This window comes from Morone saxatilis, unplaced genomic scaffold (genome assembly GCF_004916995.1).
Source record: "Morone saxatilis isolate NCDOM2014 unplaced genomic scaffold, NCSU_SB_2.0 Contig22, whole genome shotgun sequence".
Classification (NCBI taxonomy): Eukaryota; Metazoa; Chordata; class Actinopteri; family Moronidae; genus Morone; species Morone saxatilis.
In genome coordinates, this window is record NW_023339785.1 from 24,323,114 (window position 1) to 24,336,095 (window position 12,982).

Genomic DNA, 12,982 nt, shown 5'->3' on the forward strand with positions numbered 1-12,982 from the left:
AAAACACAAATATCTCAATTTCCACTTTAATTTAATCAAAGTGTAAATGGCATTGTGGTAGGCATAAATGACCTTTTATACCTGTGGTATCATATTTGATACAATTTCAACAAGGTTTTGCTAGAAATGAATGCACAAAATATTAATTAGAAGTTTCTTCATTACACTTATGTTCATATTGAAATATTAGTAACAATATAAATGTCACACCACCAATCCACCAGAGGGCAGAAGACATGTCAGATTGGATATGACAGGAAAGTATTGTTCATGGTGATGAGGTCTCAGAAACTCATGTATCAAATATGATAAGACTCGGGATATCATGTCTCAGTTGGTTCCCAACCTGGGGGTCAAGATCCTAGAAGTGGTCACAAAATAAACCTGAAGAGAAGCAAGATGATTACAAAAGTTCCAAAAGGTCTATTATTATTTTTTTAGAGACTTTTTCTCTTTTTTTTTTTTGTTGAGAAAAGAATCTTACCACAAGGTCAATTTAGTAGTTCCTATATGTCTCCTTACCAGCCTTGCGTGGACACGAGGTCCTCATAAATACAGGAACGCACAAACACGCTCGCACACACTAAAATGTGTCAAACTCAATCAAGCAGCTCCATCCTAGCAGGCACGAACACATGCCCTACAACACCAAACTGCACGACAGCACTCGGGAACGCACTCATGCATGTTCACCGGCTGTATAGATACAATCTCCCCCTCCCTCTCTCTCTCTCACACACACACACACACACATTCTCACACACCAACCAATCCAGGAATGTACGCATTGTTTACTGCAGGCGCATCGTTGCATTTCTTGTGGGTGTTTGTGTTTTCTTGCCCTCCACCCACACAAATACACAAAGCACCAGTTTCACAATCAACCAGCACTTCAATATTCCCTGCAGGCCTGACAGCTTTACTCCTTATTCAATACAGCAGCCTGGGACTGATAAATCCAACCGGACAGATAGAATTGATTGATTAAATGCTTCAAAGGCAAAAACCAACAAAAGAAAGTAGAAGAAGGGAAAAAAAAAACCCTAATACATCTCAACAGTCCTCCAGGGAAAATTTGACATGGTCCTTTTGTCATTTTTACTAAATATATCCAAAGCAGTTTGCAGAAATTAAATAAAGTGACATAGTTTCAGGTCTCCGCTTTATCTTCATTTCATCAAAAGTTGTCTTCTTCTTCTGCTTTGAGACAGCTTATATAAGAATTGAAGGTGGTTTTGAGGCAGTTATATTTGTTTTTGTCTTCACAGCGATGTCAAGACAAAGAAAGGTTGTTGATGTGGTTGATGTGGATCATGTTTACACACTGCTACGTTTTCCATCAACCGCAGCAAATTAACAGGTTAATGTGTTTTAATATGGTACAAAGGACACACATACCCATGTCGACATATAACCCTACCAAACACAAAACACCTTGCTGTTTGCTAAATTGTTTTAGATAAATTACAGTTATTAAAATTAGACATTTTGAGCCACTTAGTTCAGCTTAGTTTCACCAAAAATATCACCCCAAGGTCCATTTGGTATTTGCTCTGGAGCTCTCGATCATATTCTTCCTCAGCAGATGGAGTCTCCCAGTTGTCATTGAATTGTAGTTGTTCAAATTTTCATTTTTTGATGAACAATAGAAACCGATCAAAATCCATCTGAATCTACATGGTGTAGGTAAAAAAATCCAGCCAACATGGACGAGAAGTCCTTCCATTAGGAAAATTAAATTTGAAAATGTACATTTCCATAATAATTGGGCAAACTCATGTGGTGTGATCTAAAGCACCAGAACATGTATGGACCTTGTGGTGCTCTACTGCTGTTTCCAAGGTCAGAAATGAATCTGATCTTCAACAAAACATTTGCTGTTTTGTGTTTTAACAGGATGTGGACTTATAAGAGCCACACAGCACATGGATCACGCTATAATTAAAAACTAAAACTGACTAAAACGCTGGTTTCAGTCCTACATAGACACGTACATTCTCATTGAGAAGCACAGTCACAACTACACACCCAACCCCCTAAAAAAGACTGCAACACTCTCATTGCTGTTTCTTGTAAATGTTGCATTTCCACTAACAAAAGTTTCAGAGCAGAGGGAAAAGTTTTTTTTCTCCTCTTCTACATTATGAATCCATTATGAGCCTTGTCTCTGTTTGCTCCAGAGCGCAGCTTTTAATCATGCTCAATGCTCCGCCCATGAAACATTGATGCCCTGTGTTTCTGCCCGGTGATGAGCACCGCACAAAGCAAATATCAAACACGCAGTGAATTTTTCAGGAGGCCTGAGGATGGAGAAGAGCAGGGATTTTTATCCAAACTGCATTCTAGTGTTTACAGTGCAAACAAATAAGCTAAAATATTTTATTCTGTTAAAAGCACGAGGCTGCCCAGCAGCTGTGGTACCACTTCTCATCCCTTAAAAACAACACATTTGTGGTTTTAAATTATTTGTTTGTTTCTCTCCAGTTTGGGTGGTTGGAGATGACAATGAAGCTGTTGAACTGTTTGTGTCTGACCATTGGAAATCTGGTTCATCTGGTTATGTCATGTTCTTAAAGATCCTTTCTTTTTTAAACAGCTGAAGGACAGAATGTAAAAAAGGGTACATATGGAAGATTGTGGATCAGTAGGACTGAAGAGTGATTCAACAAAAACAAATCATCATTCATGTTTAGCATTTGTCATATCCTTAAGTCATGTATTATTCTTTAAAACAAACCAAAAGCTGGTGTCATCTTCTTTTATCGGACGTTTTGTTACTCAGAATCACCTTTGTTGCATGGATAATATCTGTTTTTTGAATACAACTCTTCAATTCAGCTGATATCTCTGTTGACGCACCAGAAAGAAAAGCCCAGAACAAATGTAAATGTTTGATTGTATCACACATGTGAGAGTATTCACCTTCATGTGTCGTCGCCTCCGTCTGAAGCGCAGCAGCTCCTTGTGTTGGCGGGCGATGAAGTTGACGGCGGCGTACTCCAGCAGGGCCGAGAACACAAACAGCAGACACACGGCCATCCAGATATCGATGGCTTTTACGTAGGACACCTGCAGAGGGGTAAGAAAGCGTTAGAGGCATCTGGGTTGAGTATAGAGGGTTTGCTGTTGTGCACAGTATGGGACACGTTGATTAAAGAATTAGCTATGTGCCAATTCTCAGCAGATTCTCATTTTTTACTGAGAGTCATCAACCTACACACGGTGAAGCAGATATATGACTGGTCAGCTGTGGGTTAATCTAGGTTTTTATAGTAAATTCAAACACTCTCTCCTGACACTTCACCTCGACTGCTGTGGTGGAGCTGCTCAGGGTCAGACGTTAAACCACTGCTGTAGTGTTTCTGGTGCGAATGAGTTGCAAAAACGGATATACATGTAATTTTACCTGAACACATGAAGGGATGGTAATTGCATAGAGTTGAGATCACAATTGTATGATGCTCTTTAAACCCTAGTAGATTTTTACTAAACGGACAGCCAGATGGGCAAAAAGCCACAAAACAAGACAACAGTCAGCACACAAAACCAGTTGAATGTCAGCACAATTTACATACAAAGAGTGTGGTTTGATGCAAGATGGACAGGGTAAGGACTGTCCAGATAATAAGGGCTAAATTAAGTCTGGTTGGATCATTGTCTGATCGCTATCTGCCTGCTAAGCACCATTATTGGAGCACATTCACGCCAGCCTGTCATTACAACTCTCCATCTCCACACGCAATTACACCGTGCAGCCTGAGAGGGAGATCCCTGTTCTGTCACAGAGTGAGAAAACCCACAATCAGCCGTTTACAATCCAATTAAACTATGACTTTAGATCACTTTCACAAACGCACAATGCTCAGCATCACCACTTCTCGTGATCCGTGCTCATTTGAGTCTGATGCTTATGAAAACATTTATCTTCGAATGCCTGACTGATTCCCCCCCAAGAGCTGCTGAGAGCCGCTGAGAGCCGCTGAGGCCTAAACGGTCAACTGGTTCACTTGGTCTGATGGTCAAACAGGCAGAGAGACAGAGAGAGGGAGATAAACAGAAGAACAGAAAGAGGAATCTTAAAATTACTCCAGTTCAAAAACAGATTTTAAAGGCAAAAAACGAAATATATAGTGTATCTTGTAAGTTAATGTATAGAGGGGAATGGCTTCCTGAGCAGAAAATAATGTCACTGTCCCTCTCCTGAAGATTTGCTGCGTGCCACCACTGCAGCCCATTTTGTCAATATTTTCACATCTAACTTGGTGAATTACGGGTTTATTTTTGTTTCTGTCCAGTTTGAAAAGTGTTTTACAAGATTAAAATGACTGGTTTTGTTAGTGGAGTCTGGTGGGCTGTAGCTCCAAATGTTATGGTCTGCTGGTGAATAAAATGAAAACCTTTTTATGCGAATAGAAAAAAAAAGATGTTTTGGAGATGCAAACAGCAGGTTTGCAGGTTGATCTTAGCTCTCAACTTGCAGTTTCTTTTTTCAGCAAAGTAATATTCAGTTTTGGATGTTCCATGTTTTGCTTTAGTATGTTATTTTGGACTTGTAAAATCAGCACAAAGTATTGTCTTTAAAAAGCAGATTCAGAAAATAAGGCAAACACACTGAAAGAAAAGATACATGTCCCTTTTCTTCCTGTAAAACCTTAACTTTTACAAAATACAGCCTTCCCTGAAAGGCAGTTTAACAGCATTCTGGGAAAGTAAATCAGTGAAGTAAATGAAGCAGATGAAGGAAGAGTGGGTACAACAAATTGTTTATTTCCTGGTGTCCGTTTGGTTTTACTGCCTCTTTGGAGCTTTATAACTTTCTGTAACACTATATTTACAATCAGAAATGAGCTTTTTTAATTTTAGTGATTAAATTCCTCTTTTATTTAGTATCCACATGATCTTAAACGTCAAAAAAGAGGAATAAAAAAAGCCTCAAACTACAATGACACAATAACCATATTCAAATTTGCATTAAAGGTTTTGTCCTTGATTTGTCAGCTTGGGTTTATTTTAAAATTATGTATAATTAGTTAGAGAACAAGTCAGATTAACACAGTCAGTCAGTGATGGCAAAACGTATAATGACATGATAGCTGGGTAGCTAGCACAACAGCTAGCTTCAGGACAGGAAGCTAAAACCAACCGAGCTACAGTAGTCCCGGCCGGGCTCTTCTCTGCCTGGTCCGGTCCTGTATGAGGCTGAGAGCTTCTGACAGACAAACTGACCAGCGGCGGCCCTCTGAACTGCAGCTTAGGTGGCGTCGCTTAACTCACGCTTCACAAGACAATGTTCAAAAAACCAAGAGCACAATGGAGGGCTGCAGCAGCCAGCAAGCCAGGGATACTGCTCTGATTGGACCACTGATCAGCTGAATCGAGTCATTAATACATTCTGGCACTGGGCTTATTTCTAGTCAATGAAATAATAGTGAAGAATATTCCCAGTTCTTCTATGGACCCACTAAAACCCTCTCACGGACCCCTGGGCGTCCTTGGACACCAGGTTGAGAGCTGGTGTCACAGAGGATTAAAGAAGCCAAAAAATATTTAAAACACATTTGAGAGGCTGAAATCTGAGAATTTGGACATTTTATCTTAAAAACCTACTATTAATTGATTATCAAAGATGGACAATTAATCAACTCATTGTTGCAGCTCAACATTGCATATATTCTATATTTATAAATTTCTATTTTTACCATTAGTGGTACTTGTATGTTCTCCTACTTACTGTATATTTTGACTGTAATGCATCACAACACCAAGGTGAACTCTTTGTATGTGAACCTGCTAATATATAAAATCCTAAAAATCTCTTCACAGCTGCTGCTTGTTGGCACAGTACTGTATATGACCAATCTCTTTGGCAGTGTTACTGTGTAGTGTTATGACTAACGGTATGTTTTTCTAGATTTATTTACACATTTTGCCGACCTGCTTCAGGCAGCACTTTATGGTGAGTTACATACATACATGTATCAGAACATATAGTGTTGGCAGCCTGTGGGATAACATTAACATCATCTGCCTTGCTGAATAATTCTTAAACAATAATAATAATAATAATCTAATATTTCCTCTCCTCTCTTTCCTCCGTTCTCCTCCTTCCCCATTCTCCTTTCCTCGCCTGACATGGTGCAGCCCTCCTCTGTGGCGTGTGAAAAAAGCCGTGTGTTTAGGTGTGTATGTGTCTGCTATCAATCACACACACTCAGATGTACGTGTGTGTGTGTGAGAGAGAGAGAGAGAGAGAGAGCAGTATGCCTACCTAAGCTCAGCTGTGCTGTGTGATCATTATTGTGACAGCTGAACTGCAGAGGAATCACGGTTCACTTGTTCAATTTTTAGAGCACATGAAGCACCTAATGTCAACAAACAGTGAGTGTGTGTGTGTGTTAGTGAGTGTGTCTGTGTGTGTCTGTGTGTGTGTGTGCGTGTGTGTTGGGGATTACAGTTTCCCTGGACATAATTATACAATCCTACTGGCTCACGCAAAGTCTGACCGTTTTTTTCCCCTCCTTAATCTGAAAATCCCTCACAGGAAAAGATTTCTCTCGGTTTTTAAAACTTATTTTTCTCATCTTTGTTCCTTTGAACTTTGTCTGTGAAATGTCTCTTTTTCATTCTTGCCCTCCGTTTTTTTCTCTTTCATCCCTCCATCTGTCTGCCTCTTTTCTACCCTTTTCCCTCCACTCTACCGTACGTTTGTCAATGAAAAGGACATTTTGAATCCCTCTCCTTTTTTTTCTTTCTCTTTCCCTCTTTCTTTCTATGGATTCCTTTCAATGTCTCCATTTTCCTCTCCATTTCCTCTCTCCTTGTTTTGAACATTAATTCTTCAGCAGAAACTGCAGCTCTCTATTTACCTCCTCTTTCACATTCATAGTTTTCCCTTCACTCCCTCACAGCACTAAATTGCTTGTGTGAAGAAAGCTGTGGAAAACATCAACCATCCTCAAACTTGTACTGTATACATACATGTATACATTTTTGCTGTACTTTCTACTTTATCTTAAAAGTTTGTTGACATTTTTGTTGTAGTTTTAAAGCTCAGTTAAGCCATTCATCACACAGGTTGATGAAGCCTGAAACTACTGTCATGGAACATGACTGGTGACAGACTTGAACAGTATGTGTAATGTTATTAGAACCAAAAGAAATTAGACCTATTCATCTTCTTGCCGAGAGTGAGAGGAGAAGATTGATACCACTCTCATCTTGTTAAGTATTAAGTATGGCCTGGAGTCAAGAGACGATTAGCCTAGCTTAGCATACAAACTGGAAGCAAAGGGAAACAGCTTGCTATAAAATATGAATTTGATGATTTTGGGAGAGTTACATGCTGGAACTATTTCTTGGAAAACAACAACTGGGCGCAGGGACTTCCTACGGTCTCGTCATCACGGTGAGGTTGACAAGCAAAAAGTGAAGACACTTCACAGAAGTACGCCACACATCTCCCTTTACAACCACAAACTGTTATTTTGTTCCCTGTTTCAGCTCAATCATAAAGACTTGTTGCTAACTTTATAAAGTCTAACTTCATACAAAGTTATTGTCCAACAGCAGCTGATGTGATTTATTACAAAAACTGTAAAAGGTGCGTTCGATTTGTCCTCACCTTCGGCAGGGAGGCTCTGGAACCAGAGCTCTGCGTGGTCATGGTCAGCACGGTGGTGATGCCTAGACCCACACGGGCGGGCGCGGCGTCCATGTTGATCCAGAAGGAAACCCAGGACAGGATGACAATAAGCAGCGAGGGGATGTACATCTGGATCAGGTAGTAGCCCATCTGACGCTCCAGGTGGAAACGAGCCTCGATACAGGTGAATTTACCTGGAGGAGGAGGTAAGGGGAGGGAAATAGAGTGAGTTTACAAAAGGTTGTAAGGTAGACGTAAAGAAAAGAGCTGACGGTGATCTGTTGGAGAAAGACTTTGTTGCATTTGAATTTATCCAGATGAATGAGAGAAAGAAGGAATCCAGGTATAAGAGGAATGAGAGAAAAAGACTGATTTGAAAAAGAAAATAGAAAAACGATCATTACTGTGATGAGAATCTGGGAACCTAACCTGGAAACCATTACAGTGTGATTTATCTCTGTTTGTAAATGGACCTGATGAACACTGGAGCAGGAAAACACATTAAGAACTGTAAGCAGAACCTGAAGTAACCCTGATCGTGTCTCTGAATATAAATGACGGGATAGAAATCTATTTAACGATAATGACGCTGATCCTACAAACAATGAACACTTGAGTAAACAAAAATCATATTCAAATATATGTAGAAATGCTCCCTTCAAGAGTTCAATCAGCCAGTTTTATAAAGATCGCTGACTTCTGTCTAAAGAAATAAACCGGAACACGGAGGAGCTGTTGTCTTAATGAGCCTTAAAGATTTATGTCCAACAAGTTAAAAGCATATCAGGGTTTACAATGAAAGAAAAGACCAATTATTACATTTTATTTAAATCTATTCTGATGTTCAGCCTTTTAAGGGGAACGGAAAGAGTTGTACCCTCCAAAAAGGTTATTATTTTGTAATGAGAAGGCTCATGGTACTTACAGCTTCAAAGATATTCACCACTCAGTTATATATTCATGGAGGCAATCATTTTGTCTTTGTAGGTGTCTTGTTTTTCAACATGGATATCTCATTTGGAAATGACTGAATTTGCAGTACATCGAGCACAAGAGGTTGATTCGGTGAAAAAAAGAAAAGAAATAAGAAATGTCGGTTGATGTTTAAACTACTTAAAAGCAAAATGTTCTTTCATCAGTTTCCCCGAGGCGGTGCAGTTCCATTAGCAGCGAAGAGTGTTTCTGAATTCCCTATTATCTTCATCTGAACAGTCACATCATCTAAACACTGACACAGTCACGTCCCCTGGAAAAAACAGGTGAAAATGATGAGGCGGAGGGGCAAATTAAAAGACCGATCCAGAGAGATGAGGAGTAAAGCGAGAGAGGGGGATCAGAGAGGGGGAGAGTCGTTGGACTGGCAGTGAAAGGGAGGATAAGCCAGAGAGGGAAACACAGAGGGGACTGGAGACGAACTTGACAGCTTTGAGACAAAATGTCATCTTCCTTCAGCACTCGCACTAAGCCAAAGTGTAAATCATGAGCGGAAAATCAGAGAGACACAAATGCTCGGCTTTGCTGAATATCAAAATCAAACCAAACATTTGAAAACAAACACAGGAGGTGTTTCGGGATTCATACTGCCAGTTACTTGTTGCAGTAACAGCCTGTCTGAGGCGTCTCTGTCTGAAAGGTGCTTCGGAGGAGCATGTAGCACCGTAGGAAGTGAGGAAGTTATTGCCTCTTCCACCCTCATAAAACAGACAATGCCTCTGTGTGGTGCTGCTGGTAAATTATTAATAAGCAAAATGTTTATTTGCATCTTTAAAATTATACCACTGGCATACGTTTTTTGTTTTTTGGAAAAATCTTGATAAAGACTGGAAGCTTGTATTGCTGTCTGCTACGTTCTTTTTTTATGCATAGTAATTTTGTAGAAATTGAGGCATCACACTGTACTGAAATTAGATGTTTTAGATGTCTATATTTAGATTCTGCTGTTAAATGCAGCTATAAGTCATCAAATCGTTGTTAAATATGGCATCTTGGTCAGTGGCCCTATGCTCCAAACTTGGATGTTGTAGGTACTCCTTTAGCATGATTTCTGGGTGCACGGTGCAATTACACCAGATGGGTGCACCGTGCATTTGTCGTTGAAGTCAGGTCACATAGTATAAAGAGCGAAAAAGTCCACATATGGAGGTCGAGACTGCTGTTGGTGTTTATACGTTTTTTTAAAACTTATGTCACGTTTCGTAACCATGATCTTTTCCTAAACCTAACCAAGTAGTTTTTGTGTCTGAATCTAACCAAACTGTGGCCATTCAAAGTCATAAAATGTGTAATGTTTCTCAGCAAGCTTTATTTTGAAAGTCTAACTGGACTTTGCATGTTTATTAATGCTAACTTGACGACCTGCTTCAGATTCTTAAACTGAACATAGACATTGGTTCTGGTCCTAACAGAGACGTAATACACTCTACAAGGAGTTTTTAAGTGATTATGAAACAGTCTCAGTTTAATACTGATGCCACTAATGACCTACATAAACAAACCAGACAATCAGCGAGAATATTGGCTGTTATATGTAGTTAATGCCTGCCACTGGGTCAGATTCGGTTGGATTCCCCTTGAAATCGATAAATCGATTCAGTAGAACGACTCAGTAGAAACACTACTGGTTTTGTCCACAGGGATCTTCAGAATCAATACAGAATGAACGTTACATGTAGGAGCTTTAACCAGATACAGACATAGTAACATTAATCCCTCTCTCGACTCCTCACAACAATAGCAAAATCTAGGCTTCCTGCGATGAATTCTCCGCTCTTACAACAAGCTTTATCACTTTTACAGTCCTCAGCTTTACCCGAATATAAAAACAGCCCTCTGAGAACCTCTTTCCATTGTGCTACTGTGCCTCATTGTGACGTTTTTGTCTCTTTCTTGTGACCTTGTCCACCTGAACTTGATCGTTTTTACGGTCCTGGTGTCGCCTTCCTTTGCCCTGGCATTTTAACTTGAATGTATTGCTTTCTTATGCCAGTGCAGTGCACAAACTGTGTTGTTGAAAGCCTGGTGATGTACAGCTGCCTGTTGTAGTCTGCCAGCAGCACTGTTAGTCCTTGTGTGGCTGTGAAGGGAAAGTAACCGTGGATGTTTACGCTCGCAGCATGTTGCTGTAAAAGGGGAGCAGACAGATTAGGAGGAATGGAGTCAGGAATTTGACCTCCTTCTCTGCTTCTTTTTTAAAATATGCAATATGTAACCTTTGAAGCAAAAATCTACAAAAAACAAGTCTATTTTTGGTGTCTTAAAATGATACAGTTTTTTAGTCTTTTCAACTAAAAATGTATCACTGCTAATGGTAACACAGGCTTTGTTTCGGTTTAATAGATCGATATCTGACATTTGTACTGAACAGGTTTGGATGAAAATAAAAAATTAAACAAACAAAAATTAAAATATCCAAGAGAAAACACCATACACATGCTACGTTGTGTAAAGCACACGGACAAAAAGTGGCATTTTCTGCACAAAAAAAGAAATCTGCAACGCAGATAATTAAATTAACACACACTGCAGTGGTCTTATTTACATTGCAGTACAGTAACAAATGTCCGTTCTCCTCTTTCTGTAATGAAATGAGCGCGCCGGGTCTCATAATAAACCATGAGAGAGCCAGAGAGCAAGATGGCCGACAATCCATTTAATCAAAGAAGATCAATGGAAGGCAACCTCATCAATTAGAGTTAACCCTAAAAGACTGGAGAAGAGTGGAGGGGAGGAGAAGAGGGGAGAGGAGGGGAGGGGGGAGGAGTGGAGACGGGAAAGGAAAGGAGGGGGAAAGAGAAGGAAAAGGACAGGAAAGAGTGGAGGAAATGTGATGTTAGAGTGAGAGGACAGAGGGATGAAGAGGAGAGAAAGACACAAGAGGACAGGAAGAAGCAGGGAAGGAGAAAATGACAGCAGCAGCAGGAGGAAGAGGAGGAAGAGAGGAAGATGAGGAGAGTCGATGAAGTTGGACTTGATTTATAGCTGTGATACACTTCAGAGCTTTTAAGTGCTGTCCATATTTTCCATCTGATAAGAAGATTGAAATTATTCAGCCCGGGCCCCTATCTCACAGTGGGGGCTGAGTCTGGGCGTGTGTGTGTGCTGCACTTAACACTACAGTGTGTGTGTGTGTGTGCTGTATTCAATGCAACACACACTTTTGTCTGTTTCTGGCATGAATGGTTGCCAGCCATGTGTGCGCGCTGTACTTAACACTGCAGTGTTCTTTAAATCCGTACTGTTCTGTCATTCATGCTCTATGTGTGTGTGTGTGTGTGTGTGTGTGTGTGCGTGTGGGTGTGCGTGTGTGTGTTTCTGTTCTATGTTCAGTTTGAAGTTGGATTGGGTCCCACCTGTGGTGAAGACTGACAGATCCTGATGGGAGACAGGCCTCAGCCCCCTCCCGCTCACTTACTGCCCTCCCCCCACTCTCCACGTGCTCGTTGCGCCCCCCGTCGGTTGTACCTTCCTCACCAGCAACACACACAATAGTGCTCAACAGGGCGGCCACATCCTGGCTGGCTGACCTACAGGACATTTGGCATGGAAACAAGTGAGGTAACGCAGTTCTTAACTTAGTGTATCTTGTAAGGTTCAGTCGTCCTTAGCTAGCAGAGGCGCTTTCCACTTGATTCCCTGACAGTGCACGAAGTAGCAGGAACCGGCACGGACAAGCTGTTTTACTTACGCACGGATTGCCTCGTAATTAGTTTAACAGTATCTGGATGACTTTTCTTTTCGATCTATTGTTCCCGGTAGTGCGCGCCGGCTATTGTAGTAACATTTAGTCTGTGGTAAAGCTAATCCATCCTCTCAGTTGATCGTGTTGTTTCCTCTCGTCACCCCCCCCTTTCATACTGCTGATCTGTCCCTTATAGTGTATGTGATGCATTTCGCTCTGGCTTAATGTTTTAACGTACAGTATGTTTTTTTTTAGGCCCTCCAGTCTCATCTCGGTGAAAGATTATCATGCTCACAGCCAATACTTAATCTTTTCATTTGTGAAACTTTGACCTGTAAGAATAGTAAAAATTCGTGTTTGACAATTTACCATGCGGTTATAACTTCATTATTGTTAGCTTGTTCATTAGTTCATTAGCTGGGTTTACGTTTTGTGTTTATATGACTGATTTGTCTGTTTCGCGTCTTCAAAGCTTGTTGCTCTCTTCTCTTTCCTTCCTGCCCTGCGATTTTTGGTGTTGAGTTTTACCCGATACAACCCTCCGACACCCTACATCTGTATGACCAGACCTAAACCTGATGAAATGGAACTTAATATATGAACGATCACCTTAAATTCCTCCTTGAAGCACATGCTATATTCACCGTGCCTCCAGCAATCGT

General features: G+C 40.6%; 1 protein-coding gene and 1 long non-coding RNA gene across 2 annotated transcripts in view; both read right to left on the reverse strand.

Annotated features, from left to right (window-relative positions):
- Positions 1 to 12,982, reverse strand: part of LOC118333375 — a 598,798-nt gene that overhangs the window by 356,903 nt on the left and 228,913 nt on the right. The window lies entirely within an intron of this gene.
- The window catches only part of glra1 (glycine receptor, alpha 1), a 112,002-nt gene that overhangs the window by 17,599 nt on the left and 81,421 nt on the right, over positions 1 to 12,982 (reverse strand). The window contains exons 9-10 of the mRNA XM_035668975.1: positions 7,622 to 7,836; positions 2,923 to 3,069 (exon numbers count right to left, since the gene is read on the reverse strand). Of these exons, the coding sequence (XP_035524868.1) occupies positions 2,923 to 3,069; positions 7,622 to 7,836 (362 nt within the window). The remainder of the gene's footprint in view (positions 1 to 2,922; positions 3,070 to 7,621; positions 7,837 to 12,982) is intronic.